The sequence below is a fragment of the Typopeltis vanoorti genome, chromosome 5 (genome assembly GCF_054136105.1).
Source record: "Typopeltis vanoorti isolate ZY-2024b chromosome 5, IOZ_Tvanoo_1.0, whole genome shotgun sequence".
In the NCBI taxonomy this organism is placed as follows: domain Eukaryota; kingdom Metazoa; phylum Arthropoda; class Arachnida; order Uropygi; family Thelyphonidae; genus Typopeltis; species Typopeltis vanoorti.
Genome location: NC_143553.1, coordinates 85,630,389 through 85,648,101, shown reverse-complemented (window position 1 = coordinate 85,648,101; position 17,713 = coordinate 85,630,389). Strand labels below are relative to the sequence as shown.

The 17,713-nt window shown below is 37.4% G+C and overlaps 1 protein-coding gene across 2 annotated transcripts in view; it reads right to left on the bottom strand.

Moving 5' to 3' along the window:
- The window catches only part of Uba3 (Ubiquitin-like activating enzyme 3), a 194,031-nt gene extending 176,975 nt beyond the window's left edge, over positions 1-17,056 (bottom strand). Inside the window, exons 1-3 of one of the 2 annotated variants that reach the window (XM_090392570.1) lie at positions 17,023-17,056; positions 10,478-10,568; positions 1,832-1,912 (exon numbers count right to left, since the gene is read on the bottom strand). In XM_090392570.1, the coding sequence (XP_090248696.1) occupies positions 1,832-1,912; positions 10,478-10,568; positions 17,023-17,036 (186 nt within the window). In that variant the 5' untranslated portion in view covers positions 17,037-17,056. Of the gene's footprint in view, positions 1-1,831; positions 1,913-10,428; positions 10,569-17,022 lie in introns of those variants that run through there. The other variant, XM_090392573.1, reaches the window with a different exon arrangement.
- Positions 17,057-17,713: the final 657 nt, after the last annotated feature.

Genomic DNA, 17,713 nt, shown 5'->3' with positions numbered 1-17,713 from the left:
ATTATGGGAAAGGCCACTACCCAGACTGGTTTCGACCTTTACTGAGGTCTCTCCTGTGGGTCTGGCTCCCACTGAACTAATACTAAAGTAATACAGAAGTCATATTTTCATATATGAGTTGCCAAAAGGTGTCACACATTATTATTATTATTATTAAATTACTCTGGATTAGAGAAAGTTGTAAGTTTTTTCACTTGGTTTAATCCTTTATCCAAGTATAAGCAAACAAAGTTTGCACTTCACATCATTTGCCTTAATTGGTATCTTTAATTTATAATCACTTCTGACTCTCTTCTGCTGTAACTAAGAGTCAACTTTATTTTCAGGAAGCAGTTACCTTTATTAAAAAAAAAAAAAAAAAGGCTACCACGCGGTTAGCCTAGTGGCTTTGCGCTTCGCAACCATATGCCTGGGGAAGGAGTGTCCCAGGTTCGATTCCCGTTGTAGACGTGAGGAATTTGAGGATCTTCCTCAGGCATAGCCAAGTTAGCCGGTCTTGGGCGCGGTCAGTAGGGTTTTTTCCGCCAGTTTATCTGGCGTTTTTAATCCCGCAAACAGGCAAACCGGCCCTGTGAACATACGCCTCTACAGTCAAAAATATATCCTCCTCCCCAGCAGCAGACCAGGCAACGGGTCAGTTGGGAGTAGTACTAACAAGAAGTCGCATCTAAAAGTAACACGCGGACCCTGCATAGGAAGCGGGAATAACGCGTAGAAGAAGAAGTTACCTTTATTAAAATGCTCTTAATTTTCTTTATGTTTCAGACAAGAAACATGACGTCTTTCATTCTGAACCAAACTTATCCAGACAGATATATCATTTAAATTAATTTATTGTCTAGCATGGCAAACCACAGGAAAAACTGGTCTACTGTCTGCAGAATGTTTTCATTTTAAGTTAACTTCTGAATCTACTTTTATTATAGTTACAGTACTTTATTACTGTAATTTTAGATTTTAACATTAGAATACTGTATTTTTATATTATTTAGTTCTAAACATATATTTTTAAGCTACCACTTTCTAAAGTCTCCGAATAAAGTTCTCTTATTTTTACCATTTTGGTATTTGGTTCAAATCTAATCATCATCATCATCATCATTTTCCTGTACCCTCAAGGGGGTGCTTAGGATAACATGAAAGCACTAAATGATTAAGTTTACATTATTATAAATCTCCTATCAACAATTTCCCCCGAAATTATTCTTCTACTTGTCAGCACTCCAGCACTGCCATATCTAATATTTCATGCATCTAAGGCATTTCTGACAGAATCTATCACCTAGACTTTGGTCTTCCTCCGAGTCTCTCTTTCTTGCCATCTTGGCATCAAACACCTGTTTTGTTAACCTCTCTACATCCATTTCTATTTAAGGGACCATACCACCTTATATTAGCTGTTCTCACACATTCTTGAATACTAGCAATGTCAAGTTCCTTTCTAATATGCTTCAGCCAGTGGTGCCATCTGTTTACTCGCCCTAATTTTTCTCATGAAGAATGTAATAAATAACTAATAAAATATAGTGTACAAATGTATGCACTTTTATCACTTTCAATACTGATTTTTTTTGTTGTTGTTTGTTTCTAATAAGTAGTTAAGTGAGTCCCATGATCATGTCTTCCCTTCAGTACAAACACATATAGGAAGAAACATTTCCAATTTCATCAATTCTATATATCTTATTATTACAAGACACATTATCCCTAATATTAATTAACATGTTTTGCTCAGGTATAATAATGAATGGACTACTTGCATATTCATTATAAAATGATCTAAAGTATTTTCAAATACTTCAAAGCATATGTTACTAAGTTATTAACTTACCATATTTTTTAGTAGTTCACATCCCAATCCACCAGCACCAATTACCAAAACCCGGCATGCATTCAAAAGGAATGTCAAAACCTAGAAATAAAATGCTAATTCCTTGAATATTATTTTTACATTTAATATTTCCATTTCATGGTTTTAATCAATCTTAAATTACTGAACTAATACAGCTAACTTATAAATAATAATAATAATAATAATTAAATAAAATAATCCTCTAAAGCCTTTTATTATTCTCCAAAGGTTTCAGAAATTAAAAAAGTAAAAGCTTTTTTTTTCCCATTTGACTTCCATAGATGCCATATAGTCACTGCCGTACTTCATATGGTTTTGGCAATGATGACTTCGGCAGATTCCCTTTCCACATAAAGTTTGTAGACAATCACAAACATCCATAACGCTCTAGCACTGTGCCCTTCAAATGGAAAAGACCAGAGTTCAACTCTTGTCATGATGACAAGAATCTTTATAGGTGCTTTTCAAACTGAAATTGAGTAACTGATCTCATATAGAGGTAACAAGGCTTTTTCTGGAAAGAAAGTTGGGTTTTCATTCTGCATATAGGCAAATTTTGACAGTTATTACTGGTGATGAAATCTTGTGCTTCCAGTATGACCATGAATCAAAAGTCCACAGCAAGTAATGGAAAACAGCATCTTTGCCAAGAGCAAAAAAATGCATAAATAATTGCAAATCTAGATAATGCCTGTTTGTTTTTTCATTCATTAGAACACAGTTTACTTCAGATTCATTAAACAAGGACAGTGAACCAACATTATTATTTAGAAATGCTGGCAATGTTACACAAAGCTGTTCATAATAAGAAACCTGACCCTGCACATGATGCAATAACAGTTCATGAGGTTGTAGCTAAAAAAAAAAAAAAAATCACTCACAAAATTGGATCATCCTTTGTATTCACCAGACTCTAACAGCCCATTATGACTTTTGGCTGGTCCCAAAACTGAAGAATGCCTTGAAAGGATGCAGATTTTTTGACATTTTCAATGATGCCATGTAATGACAGCAATAAAAAGCATTCTAGAAGACAAGTTCCAGAAATGGTTTGAACAATGGTGAACTGATGCACAAAGGGGATTACCTAGATTATCTCAAAGGTGATGGTAGCCAATCTACAGGTAAGTAAATATAGTTTATACATGTATATTCCAGGAATTTAATTGTTACATCTTGTATGTTATATATATTTAAACAAATTTAAAACCTTCAATTAAGATATACCTTTCAAGGGCTACCATACACACATTTAGAGAGACCCAAAACTCCTGCATTTTGAGGATACATCTGTTAAAACAGTGCTGTAGGCCAGACACCAGATAGTACATTGGGTCTGAACCTGTCAGTAATGAGTCAAGAGGCTTTCCAGTCATCTGGCACATTGCTGCCATACTACTACTTGAATACCCTCTCCAGGTGTGACCTGGCAGATGATTTGGAGCAGGCCAGCAATGTGCCAGTTGACTGGAAAGCCTATTGACTCATTACTGACAGGTTCAGATCAGACAATGGCAAAGAGACTGGCAACACTCTGCACAGATTTCCAATAATATCTCCTCTCACTGCAAATCCCCAACTCTGTTTTTCCATCTAACTTTAAATGAACTTATGACAAATCTTACAAATTACAAATGACCATGCGACAAAAATCAAAGTCCCTCACAAACCAATTCCAACAAAAAAGACACAATATACAAATTATGCCAGAATCTCCTCAATTAAAACTCACTTTCACATCCACTTTACTAACATCTGTGGCATTATCACCAGCATAAAGGATGTTAACTATCACTTGGTCATCCAGCAAAGACATCTTACTCTTGACAGAAACCCGAATTGCGGTTACTGTCCACCTCCAATGCCCAAATTACATACTTCTTGATTCCTTTCACTACAAAGGTGGCATCTGTGCCTCTGTGGAATTTGATATTGCTTACCAGAGAATAGCAAATTTAGAATCTCATTCTCTGGCTCAAGATTTCCTTGCTCCGCTCAGTAACACTGATTTTCTGCATTTACCAGTCTCCAAATTCTCAGCCACTTCTCTTTGCCTTCCTTTCCACAAAACCTGACCATCTGCAATTCAAACAGTGACATCATCTTCCTTGGAGACCTCGATAGCCACAATTCTAACTGGCTCCCCTTTTCCAACACCACTAACCAAGTTGGACCAGAGGCAGAAGACTTTGATATAAACAATGTCCTGATGCAAACTGTACATCTACCTGCACACATTCCTGATAATCCTCTTCACTTTCCCAATATTCCAGATCTCTTTTTTAACCAGCTCTCCTTCCAGATACACTATCTCACCATTACTCTCACTAACCACACATCCTTATGCACTACACACATGCCAAGTAGGATGAACTCTGGAATTTCTACTCCATTCCATGTCTATCACTTCTGCTCATCTGATACTAACACCTGCTCTGAATGAGTCACAAAAATTATTCTCACTGGCATTCCCTATTCTAACCAAAATTCTCATCCACTCTCCAAGCCCTAGCTCACAACAAAAATTGTATCAAAGCAGTTAAAGAAAAAAATTCAGCTCAATGTAGGTCGCTCGCATCAAGAAGAACCCCAGCATTATACTCAGCCGTTACCGAAGCAAGCAACAAATGCAAAACAGCCATCAGATCTATATCTGAATTAATAAAGACCAATAGCAAAAACCTTGCCTCGTGGAAGTAATGCTTTCTGGTCTATAGCTAAGGCCATTAGATATAACTTCTGCTCACCTGTACTTCCGCCACTCTCTTTCTCCCTGATGGCACCCAAAGATAAAGTTCAAAACAACTTCCTAGCATCACTATTTTCCTTGAACTCCTACACAGATGACCAAGGCAAATCATCTCGTATCATACCAAAATCCAAGTACAGTATGCCTCCTGTAGTTTTTCAGAAAAAAAAAAAAAGACATCAGAAACTGGTCCTGATAGCATCTCTCCCATTGTTCTCAAGAATCTCTCTCTCCAGAATTCACACCTGTCCCAGTATAGTCTCTACAATCTTAAACACAGCTGTACTTATCCTAGTGTGTGTGGAAAGCAATCACACATCCAGCCTACTCCAAAAAAAGGGAGATGATGGAAGTCTACCATCAAACTACCAATCGCCATCACCTCAGTACTCTAGCCGGATTTCTCCAAAATAATGGAAAAATCCCACTGCATGGGCAGTATATTTGCAAGTCTATCATACCCTAGTTACTTATACATTTCTTCATCACCTCCCTCCACATTTCCCTCGTCTATAGCAACATTCAATTAAATAGTTCTTCCTCTCAATCTCCATCTAACATAACACTGCCTCAAATCCAATCTACACACACACATAATTAATTTAAAAAATAGGAAAAAAAGTCCTTAGCCTGCCCCCATGGTACTAATAAACTATAAGTTTACAACTTTTAGTGAGTAGAAGTCACATAAAAATAAACAAAAAAAAATAAATAAATAAATAAATCGTACTTACCAGGTGCAAAGTTTAAGGATGTAAGTGAGAGTATTAGAGTGCAAAAATAGAGGGTGAAAGAACTGATAGTTGTGGCAGATACAAATGAATTGAAAGGAGATAAATATTTTATGAGAGAGGATTTGAAAGTATTGCTAAAGGTAGCGAAAGAAAAGAGTGACAGAGTTAGGATGGTGAGTCTGTTGTCGCGGTATGACAGAGAGGAGTTTAGAAGGAGGGCCATAATCGCAAATGACTTTATGCACAGGTTATGCAAACGGTGTGGTGTGGAATTCGTGAACGTGTGGAATGAGTTTGATGGGCGTAAGGATTTATACATGATGGAAGGCCTGCATTTGAATGGATTTGGTGTGCGGAGACTGGAAAAAGTGTTGCTGAATGAAGTGAATATGGATGTGCAGAACCAGGGAAACTAGAACTACCAAGGGGGGGGGAAGGAAGTGGATATGCAGACATCAGTGAGACAGTTAAGTGTAAGAATGTATATAATGTACCCAAGCCAGTACTAAGGACAAGAAATCGGGGAATAGTTAGATAACGCATCAAGATAGGGGTGGGACAAAGGGACCTCTGCATTTCATGTATACTAATGTCAGGAGTATTAGGAACAAGAAGGAAGAATTTTTGGCCTTGATTGGCTCTTCCTGGCCACAGGTTATTGGCATTAGTGAAACATGGCTGACAGAAGATGATATAGTTAGTGGGATAGAATGTGTAGGTTATAGTGTGTTTAGGAGGGACAGAGAAAATAAAATGGGAGGAGGAATGTTATTGATGATAGCTGATGAACTGCAGCCAAGGAGAATTGAAGTTGTTTCGCAGGATAGTGAAAAGAGCTCATTTGAGAGTATTTGGTGTGTGATTGAGACTGGCAGAACATAATATACAGTTGGGTGTTGCTATAGACCAGGTGATGGAATAGATGGTGGAGATAGTATGCATAAACAAATTGATGAAATGAGTGGAAGGAGGGTAATTATTATGGGGGATTTCAACTATGGTAACATTGATTGGAAGGAGGAGAGAACACATGTGAGGATGGAAATGGATTTTATTCAATTATTAAGGGATAACTATCTGAGACAGCATGTAATTGAAAATACTAGGGTTGTGAGTGCTTGACCTGGTAATAGCATCTGAGAATTTGACTGTAATGAATATGACCATGTTGCCACCTATTGGTGAGAGTGATCATAAGGTCTTGACCTGGGAGGTGGCTAAAGGTGTGGAATTTTCGATTAAGACAGGGTATATGTGGAATTACCGTGCTGGCAAGTATGACAAACTTAGTAGATTGCTTGTATCATTGCCATAGCATGTACAACTGCAAGGGCTCCTTGACTGCTTCCCACAGCATGGGAAGCAGTCAAGGAGCGTTTACAGGAGGTTATGGCTGATAGTATACCTAGGGTCCGAATAGTAAAACAAGTAGGGATTAAATGGATGAATAACACCATTAGGCTTGAGCCGCAAAAAATGAAACAACTGTGGAGGGAATTTAAAGAAAGAGGTGACCTTCAGGCACACAAACAGCATAAAGTGCAGGCCAGAAGGGTAACAAGTGTGGTAAAAAAAAGCAAAAGAGGATTATGAAAGGAAACTAGCTATGCAAGCTAAAGAGAATCCCAACAGTTCTTTCAATATGCTGCAAGCAAAAAAAAAAGTGTACACAGCAAAATGATTTTAAGGAATGACGATTGTAAGGAGGTCACTGAATCAGTCGATATAGTGGAATTACTGAGTGAGCACTTTGCAAGAGTATATCATCCAGGTTGTGACATTGAAAAAATGAAGGAACCATTAGTTTATATGGGAATTGTGATGAATGAAGTGGAGGTGAATAGTCTATTACAGAACCTTAATGTGAATACATCTGTGGGATTGGATGGTATACCGGCATGAGTCTTACGTGAAGCGGCTAAAGAATTATCAGTGCACTTGACCATGTTGTTTAATCTGAGCCTCGGGTCTGGTTTAGTCCCGAAGGTATGGAAAGAGTTCCACTGCATAAAGGAGGATCCAAGACTACTGTTGCAAATTGCCGACCAATCATCATATCAGGAGTCGTTGTCAAGGTCTTGGAGAAAGCAGTCAAGGGAAAACTACAGGAATGGATTCATAAAAATTAGATACTGTACGGGGACAGCATGGCTTTGAGAATGGTAGATCATGCCTGAGTAACTTGCTCAAGTTTTATAACACAGTGACGGCTGAACTGGATAAGGGTAATGGGTTTATAGTGATACTGCTGGACATGGCTAAGGCATTTGACAGGATACCACATGGAATTCTAATCCATAAACTACAACATATGGGAATGGATATAGGGTTGGTGAGATGGATAGGTGGGTGGTTGATGGAGAGATATCAGAGAGTAGTTTATTCAGGAGTAGAGTCCAAAAGATGGCCTGTGACTAGTGGTGTGCCGTAGGGGTTCTGTTCTTGGACCACTGCTGTTTAATTTGTTCATTAACGGTATAGGGAAGGATCTAAGAGGAACAGTTCATTTGTTCGCTGATGATGCAAAGTTGGGTAGGGCAATAGTGAATGCAGATGATGTCAAAATCTTGCAGGACTTGGATAGATTGGAGTTCTAGGCTAAGGAGATTGATGTCAATTTAATGTGACAAAATGTAAGGTTATGCATTTTGGAGTGAAAAGATTAGCAGCAGTATACCACATGGGTGGAACTGTACTCCAGGAGATTGATGAGGCCAGGGACTTGGGAGTGTTTGTGGATAGGGAGATGAAGTTTAGGGGGGGAGGGGGGCACATTGCAAAAGTAGCTAAATCAGCTCATCGACTCACTTGGTTGTTGAAAAATTCTTTGACGAGCAGAGACAAGCAAGTTATTGTACCTCTGTACCGAGCCTTGATAAGACCTCATCTTGACTACTGTGCCCAGATTTGGTCACCTAGGTTTCTTCTTGATGGGGAGGAGGTGGAGAGAATCCAGAGGCGAGTGACCAAGATGATAGCAAGTCTATGGAATGAACCTTATGAGAACAGGTTGAAGATTTGTGGGTTGCAGAAATTAGTTGATAGGTGGAAAAGGATAGATATGATTGACACATACAAATTGCTAAAGGGTTTCTATAGGATTAATTCAGAGGATATTTTTGAGATCAGGACTAGTGGTGGGAGAACTAGGAGACACCTATGGAAGCTGGGAGAGTGTGGTTAGCAAGGGTGTTAGAGCTGGATTCTTTACTTTTAGAGTGGTAAATGAGTGGAATAAGCTGCCAGAATCTGTTGTGGGTGCTATGATGGTGAGCGAGTTCAAGGCACGGTATGACAGATACTGTGAGAATGTCATATAGTTGTGTGGACATGACGTTCAGGGCCTCCCTCGATGAATCTAAGGACTCCCTGGAGTCGCCCGTAATAATAATAATAATAATAAATAATCATCACTGCAGGTTCATTCATAAATGCATTATTATTCCTTCCAGATGGCTGAACTAAAATGACACAACCCAAGTCTTACAGAGAATGTGATGTTGGTATGTGAGCACAACATAGGATGAATGTGTGTCAAAATTCCAAAAAACGTTTTTCAAAGAATTTTCAGGGAAAAAAACAAAAAAAAAAGCATAATATAATGAAAGGAAGGTAAGATAGTGCTGCTGCACAAGGGTGGTAGCAGACTGAAAATATCTAATTATAGGCCAGTTTGTGTGTCATCAATAGTTGTTAAGGTCTTGGAGAAATTAGTGAGGGACTATACACAGCATTGATCAGATGAGGGTAATGTTATTTGTGAGAATCAACATGGATTTGTTAAAGGGCACTTTTCCTTTAGTAATATGATTGCCTTTTATAATAAAGTGATAAGAGCAATTGATGAGGGAAAGGCATATACTGCCTTTTTTTAGATTTTGCAAAGGCGTTTGACAGGGTGCTACATAATAAGCTGATATTTAAGTTGCAGCACATGGGTTTAGATGTCGGGTTAGTCAACTGGATTCAGGATTGACTGTCTGATAGGTACCAGAGAGTTGGGTATGGTGGGGCAATATCAAAGAGGCAGAAGATTACAAGTGGTGTTCCACAGGGTTCAGTAGTGGGACCTGTATTGTTCAACCTTTATAATCAATGACATTGTCAATGGATTGCAAGGGGATATGCAATTGTTTGCAGATGATATGAAGCTGGGAAGGGTTATCAGTAATAGTGCAGATGTGGCAGCCCTGCAAGAGGATTTGAATAAACTAGACAGGTGGGCAAATGAATGGGGTTTCAGTTTAATGCAGCAAAATATAAGGTCTTGAGGTTTGGGACACATCGATGGGACACTGCATACTCAATAGCTATACTGGAGGAAGTAGGGGAGACAAGAGATCTGGGGTGATTATTGATAGAAAACTGAAATTCAGAGAGCATGTCCCAAAGGTGGTGAAGGTAACCAGTAGGACTGCTGCAATACTGAGAAGGATGCTGACCTGCAGAGATAAAAGAGTTATCATTCCGTTGTATAAGACCCTGATCAGACCACACTTAGACTGTTGTTCTCAGGATTGGTCCCCAGGATTTGAAGGGGATAAATTAACTGTGGAAAGGGTACAGAGGCAGATAACAAAGATGGTTTCAGGACTGTACAATGTCAGTTATGAGGATCAACTAAGGGAATGTGGACTGCAGAGTTTAGTGGATAGAAGAAGGAGAGGTGATATGATCGAGACTTTTAAACTGTTGAGAAGCAGTTACAGGGTAGACATTGGGGAGTTCTTTCACTTGGTCGAAAAACAGGAAGGAGTGATGACAAGGGGCCATCCCTGGAAGTTACAAAAGGAGGCTGTGAGCAAGAGAGTGAGGAGTGGTTTCTTTGCATGGAGGGTGGTTGAACCACGGAATACATTGCCTGAGAGAGTGGTTAGAGCAGGAATGGTCAATGGGTTCAAGATGTGGTATGATAAAGTTTGTGTTTCCTATAAACGACCTCCCACGATGAGTCTTTTGACTCCATGGAGGCCTGAATAATAATAATAATAATAAATTTTCAGCAGTAATCCTGACAAGCAATTATTGTTTATACTCTGCATACAACAAATTACAATTCTAGGGTTAAACAGGTTACCTTATATGTAATATACCTAATGAGAGTTAAATAAGCTACTTCAAAAATTTTCTTTCTACACATACATGTGGACCATGTTCAAAATCAGGATGAGCAAATGGACCTGTTCTTTCAAGTATTTTTTGTACATGATTCCACCGACCTGGCCAGTCAGAACTAAAAAAAAAAGAATATTGTTCATTAGCATGAAATACTTTTATTAAAAATATTGATTATAAAAATTTTTAAAAATCTCCACTATTATCTTTAAATAATATATGTTATACGAACAGGAACTAACAAGTTCTATGCAATGAACTAAAATAATTATCTGCAATATAAAATATCAATATTTTTTATTTCAGTAAATATCACCACAATCAGGAAACAAAATCAAACTCTTATTCACACACAATATGTTATTCTCATGCCATCTCCAAAACGTTTGGCAATATTTTTATTACGGTATTTCCAACATAGAAGTAACATTGCTCTACGACTTCAATTTACTTAAGTTTACTTATATTACTTTTGTCATCTATGGAAGATTACCATCTTGCTTAATAGAGAGGTGGTCACAGCAGAGAAAATGAAGCATCTAATACATAAACTAATGGTGGTGGGCAGTAGATGGCATTGGTGTAGATAATGGTAGTGGTGGTGGTTCACTGTATTTGGTGGATAAAGTTGTGTTGACAGTGGAGTTGTAGAGTAAGTGCCTTTCCTTCATGAGTCTTTGGACTCCTTGGAGGTATCACGTAATAATAATAATAATATTTTTAAATATATGATAGGTATATTCAAAAATCCACAACAGATTTATAACTTTTTGTTTACATAAAACTTATATTTACAATTATTGCAATTACAACACTTTACAATTACAATCAATTGTTCTGAATGGGCTGTAAATGTGTGTGCATGCAAACAGATATATACATAGCAGATTTGTGCTAGTCATAGTTTTTATGTGACTCTAATGCATGATGGGTTGTAAGTTTACAATACATTGCTAAACTATGGATTGGCTAAGAATTAGATAATCCATAAAACCATACATTAATGATCTAACATGGAAGTTTTTCAAATATTTCAGGAGTTCAATAAACAAGATAGTGACTTCACACAGGACAGCGATATTCGTATACATCCAAAGACATTCACAAATAACCATACCACAGGGGGATGCAAACCACAGCCTACCAGTTAGACATACGCAATCCATTCAGACAATAAGACCAGCATATATTTAATAAACCATGTGTGTGTGTGTGTGTAAGTAAACACATAGACTTTGTCAGTTCATGAGTATGTAATTACAAGTTTATAAGGCAGTACATCAGAATAAGATAACATATGTTTGAACTAACAACACAACATTTCATTCTAATTGCACAGGATTTCTTCAAGTGTAAAGATAAAAACTAGTAGACAAAATATATATATATATATATATATATATTTTGTCTACTAGTTTTATATACAGGGTGTTCGGGATAAATTTGACATATTTATAATTAATTATATTTTTCCGTAAGTTACATGTATTAACACACACTTCTCTTCATTTAAAAGTTTGGACCCTTCTTCATTCATATACAAGATGTCAGAAAGGATGGATAGCTGGAACCCACCTGAATCATGGAAGAGAATAACTTGTATCATGATGATTCGTGCCCGCCATCAAAATAAGGATATTACGACTGCTGCCCAATGCTCCCTGAATACAGTAAAAACAATCAGGCATGAACTAGAGACTTGCAATGGTGACTACGAGGATGTAGCAAGAAGAAAGATCCCTAGCAGACGATCTGATTGCGTTCGTACAGCAGAATTCCTCGCAAATCTGCAGGAACAGGTGTTGAAGAACCCTGGCATTGGAATTCGGGCTTTGTTCGTGGAGTTGCTAACTGTAGTCAAGCCCTGGATAACAAGGGTAGCCAATGGTAGGCCGTATGTATGGCAGCAGGATTCGGCCCCTTGCCACACCTCTGGGAAAAGTCAAAAATGGTTGTCTGAAACTTTCTACGACTTCACCAGTCCAAATGTTTGGCCTCCAAACTCCCCAGACCTTAACCCCATGGATTATTTTGTATGGGGCGCAGTTGAAAAAGACACCAATCGCACTTCCAGTAATACAAAAGCCCAGTTAATGGATAAAATTAAAACAGTTTTTGCGGCCCTTCCCAGGGAGATTGTAGCATCAGCTTGTTCGAGGTTCCGAAGCAGAATTGAAGCTGTGATCGATGCTAATGGTGGTTATTTTGAGTAAATCTTGTTGATAGTATTGTAATTAACTCTGCCTGTAATGTTTTTTTGTCAATTCATTAAATTTAATAGATACAAAGAAGATTTTCTTTTTCCTTACGAAACTGTCAAATTTATCCCGAACACCCTGTATCATATATATATATATATATATATATATATATATATATATATATATATATATATATATATATATATATATATATATATATATATATATATATATATATATATCTACCCACCCTATATATATAAAATGGTAAGCTTTTTTATGTCACGTTTTTTGAAACTTAGGCTATCCTGAGTGTCGAGTCTTCAAAATTCGAGTTATCAGAATTCATGGAGAACCGGCCTACCAGTCCGAAACTCAGGGGGTTGGGCGCCATAGTAATGAACTACAGTAATGAATAGTTAATGCTTTAAGGTTGAGATGAAATTTTCAGTTAGCAGATAACAATGTATGGCATAGAAATTATAAAATAAAGTAAATCTACATAAAATAAAGTAGATAGTAAATCTACAAAAAACAACAACCAAGCAGATCATCACTGATGTGCCATGTCATACCTGCTAGGACTGAGGTATCATGAAAGTCATGTGGTATGCATAAATTTTTCTGTTTCCAATTGTATTGCCATACACATTTCCTCCAATGTTTGCGACTGTAAACATAATTTTTCAAGTATTCCCCCATGCAAAAAAATCCAAAGCAGTAAGATCAGGAAGTCTTGGAGCATATTCAAAAGCACTCCCTCGTCAACTTATCCAATCATCGGGAAATTCATTGTTGAGATTATCCTTTCCTCATCAGAACATGCAAGACCCAGGGCCAGTTTAAGGTTGCTCTAGTCCCTAAGCTATAACTTTTAAGTGGTATCCATCTACAGGGCAAATTTTAGATTATCCATACTGAGGTGAAGATACTTGTAATGCAAGACATTAAGCTGTAGCTTGTCTAGCTTACTTGTAAATCTGGTCCTGGCTAGACCCAGGAAGATGCCAAGGTTAAATCAATTAAGTCACATATTTTCTACATAAAATTAGTAAAATGGCATTTCACCACAATTAAATACTCTGGATCAGGCAGTGTTGTAAATAGTTGTACTCTGAGTTACAAAATATATTATACTTGACAAAAAATTATATTCTTACCAGAGCATAAGCAAAGTTTGTACATGAAGCATCTTCACACTAACTCACCAGAAAAACTTTCTATAACTAGCTCTGATCTATTCAATAATATGGTGATGCACCATTTTACTACTTGTATATTAACAACAAAAAAAAAAAAAAAAAAGGAAAAAAACACACACTTCTGCTATGATTTAACAATGGTATCTTCCTGCATCTAATTCCCACTGATGAGATTCCAAGGGAGGGGAAGAAGGGTAAAATTGTTCCACTGCATAAAGGTGGTGATAGGCTGTAGCTTAAAATTATACGCTAGTCTGTATATCTGGAGTTGTGAAGGTACTGGAGAGATTGGCGAGAGGTAGGATACAGAAATGGATTGACAGTAGCAGTATTCTCTGCGGTAATCAACATGGGTTTGTTAAGGGGAGATCATATTTCACTAACTCATGTACTATAACAAGGTGACAAATACCTTGGACAGGGAAGATGCATATACAGTGGTGTACTTGGATTTTGCAAAAGCTTTTGATAGACTGCCACATAACAAGCTCTTAAATAAATTGAAGCAGATGGGAATGAATAACAGACTTCTGATCTGGATCAGTGACTGGCTGTCAGATAGGTATCAGAAAGTTGTATATGAGAGTGCAGTATCCTGAAAGAGAAAGGTCACTAGAGGTGTGCCGCAGAGGTCCGTTTTGGGGCCATTATTGTTCAATTGGTATGTTAATGATATTGAGATGGGTTTAACTAGTGATACGCAGATGATGCAAAACTGGGGAGAGCAATGCAGAGTCAAGTGGATGCTATAGCCTTACAATAGGACTTGAATAGATTGCATAAATGGGCAGATAAGTGGAACTATCAGTTCAATGTTGCAAAGTGTAAGATTTCGAGATTTGGTAAGCAACGATAGATGCAAAGTATATACTTGGTGGGAAACTAAGTAGAGGAGATGAGAGATCTAGGAGTGATGGTGGACAGGGACCTGAAGTTCAGGGACCACATTGCAAAAGTTGTGAAGACGTCACATCAGATAATGGATATGATGCAGAGGACAGTGACATGCAGAAATAGAGAGATTATGATGCCATTGTATAAGGCCTTGATCAGGCATATGGATTATTTGCACAGATTTGGTTGTCGGGTTTTCATGGTGACAAGGATATGTTGGAAAGGGTCCAGAGAAGATTCACAAAAGTGGTCAGTGGCCTTTAGAATGTGGAGTACAAGGACAGATCTAGAGAATGTAAATTGCAGAGCTTCATAAATAAAAGAAAGACGAAGGGAGGGAGGGTGATTGAGACATATAAGCTAGTCATAAGTTATCAGGTTGACATGGAAGCATTTTGAGATTCCTAATAATTCGTCGTATGTTGATGTATCTGCTGGTCATTTTAGGTGGACAGAGTATGACATCTTCATTGAGTTCAACTTTCCTAAGTAGACAAAGTATGATGTCTGAGTTCACTGTACTCTTAAGTGGATAATGTATGATTCCTCATTGAATATACACGAATAACCTAACGAACGGCATAGGTGATTTGTTGATTTTTCGAATCTCTTGCAGAGTGTTTGCTGACGACTGAACACGTTAAACAGGGTGGATAAATCAGTGTTCAGGGAACTCAATGTTTTGTGGGTGGAAGTTCTATGGGCACGTTATTTTATGAGAAATATAATCAGGTTGACATGGAAGAGATTTTTCATAGAATGGGAGAGGGGGGGGCCTAGAACAAGAAGCCACTGCTGGAAACTGTATAAGGAGGGTGTGAGCAGAGGAGTGAGGAGAAAGTTATTTGCATGGAGAGTGGATAGTGAGCAGAATGCATTGCCTGAGTGTGTTGTGAATGTAAACACTTTGAATCGGTTTTAAGCACAATTGGGTCTACTTGTATATTATTATTAACATCTGACCTCCATGGAGTCAGAGACTCATCATGGGAGGTACACACTATTGTACACAATGTGCATCCAATTGTCCTTTTACCTAAGCATAAGCAAATATTTGTGCACTGGGGAAAGTTTAAAACAAGATAATTTCTTGTGAAATATAATATACTTTGTAACAAAACAGTAAAACTTTTTACAACCAATGCTTTAAATGCTAACCTCCATGTTATTTGCCAAGGAGGCAAGGATAACCTTCTGAATTTCAATGCTACCAAAACAATGAGCCTGTCATTTCTCACGAGAAAATCTCACTTAAATTTTCCTTATTGGTTACAAACAATAAATACTCAGATTTCTAAACAATCAGATTTCACTTCATGGGGGTGCTTTAGTATCTAACCTTTCCTGGAACTAACACAGTAACAGTTTCAGACTCCAAAACTATGTGAACTCTTGCTCTACTTCTCAAGTGCTGACAATGTACAAATCTCAAACCTGGAATACTGCTCACACATTTCAGGCAATGCACCAAAAACTTCTCTGAGAATGCTTGATGCTATCCAGAAAAGGTCAATCAGTTTAACTGACAACTGCCCTCCTACTCTCTCTCTCTCATACACACACACACACACAGATTCATTACAATTACTTTCTTATAAATTTGGTTTCTATCGCATGTGAATTCTATATTTCTTCAGTATTTCCACAATATTCTGCTGAGCTAGCCAGTATCATTCCTTCACTTTTCTTTTATTTATTTATTTTTTTTTTTTAAATACTCTGTAAGCAGGTGATAGGGGTCATTTACTATCCGGTTTGCAACCTACTGAAGCAATTTTTCTTCTTCCCCTTTAATTCCCTCTGCGCCTCTCAAAATGCTGTCACATTATGTCTTTACTTTTTTTGACTTTCACATGTCAACAGATTTTTTTTTTTTTTCCATTCTTCATAACTTCATGTTCACACGAGGCGCTATGGATTTTGCAATATTTTGTATGTAGGTTTTATATTTAAAAAAAAATAGGATAGGACACTAAGAAAGAAAAATATTTATAAAGATAAACGATTCACATGTTAATATTTGTCTTTATTTATTTATTTCGTTTTGGTCGGGAGTGACAACTGCAAAGTTAATTTTAGCATGGTATTGAAAAGATGAAAACCTGTGTTTTTAAGTGTCGAAAGAGTAGTATGAATATATGACAGCAATGAAATAACAGATAAGCCAACTAAACAAATGAGGCTTAACAGAGACGAAAATTCCATAAAGAGAAAAATATTTCAAACATAAAAAATATATGATCTACTAGCGTTTAGCAATAGCTCATGTCAATACCTATCATCCGCCATATTTCGAACGCTGACGCTCTTACCTCCACCTGTACTTTTCTCCTTTAATGAAGAAAATTATTAAGATGGAAAGCCAAACGGCTATATTTTCTGGCGAAGTTAATTAAATTAAGGGGATAAAAATCCCTTATTATTTTACAGCCAGTAAAATAATAAGTAAATAATCTCCTAGGAGCTGTGTTTTCACGTTCGTCGATTGTTGAGCCTCTGCTACTAATGGCTCAGTTAAAATTTGAGCGCGGTTAGGAGTTGGAAGGGTTCAATCGTTCGATGCTGTCGGCACACTCTCCATCGATGAGTCTTTTGACTCCCTGCAGGTGTCAAAATAATAATAATAATCATAATAATAATAATAATAATAATAATAATAATAATGAAAAAATATAAAGGATAGTGAGGGAGCTTTCCCCACCTTTGCTTTGAGTTGACTTGGTGCTGTACTACCAAGTGGTCACTTACGCTTGGATTCGCCGATAGTTCTTCGGCATGAAACTCGTAGATCGTAGTTTTCGATCTTAGAGTTTCGCATATTGGCTATAAAATAAAAGACTAGACTCCAGTGCCACTGGTTCTAATTGAGATCAGTCAAGCTTATAAGCACATATATGATCTGACATCCATCTGTGGACTAACAATTACCATAGAACCACTATGAAAAAAAGCTTCAACAGAGCAGT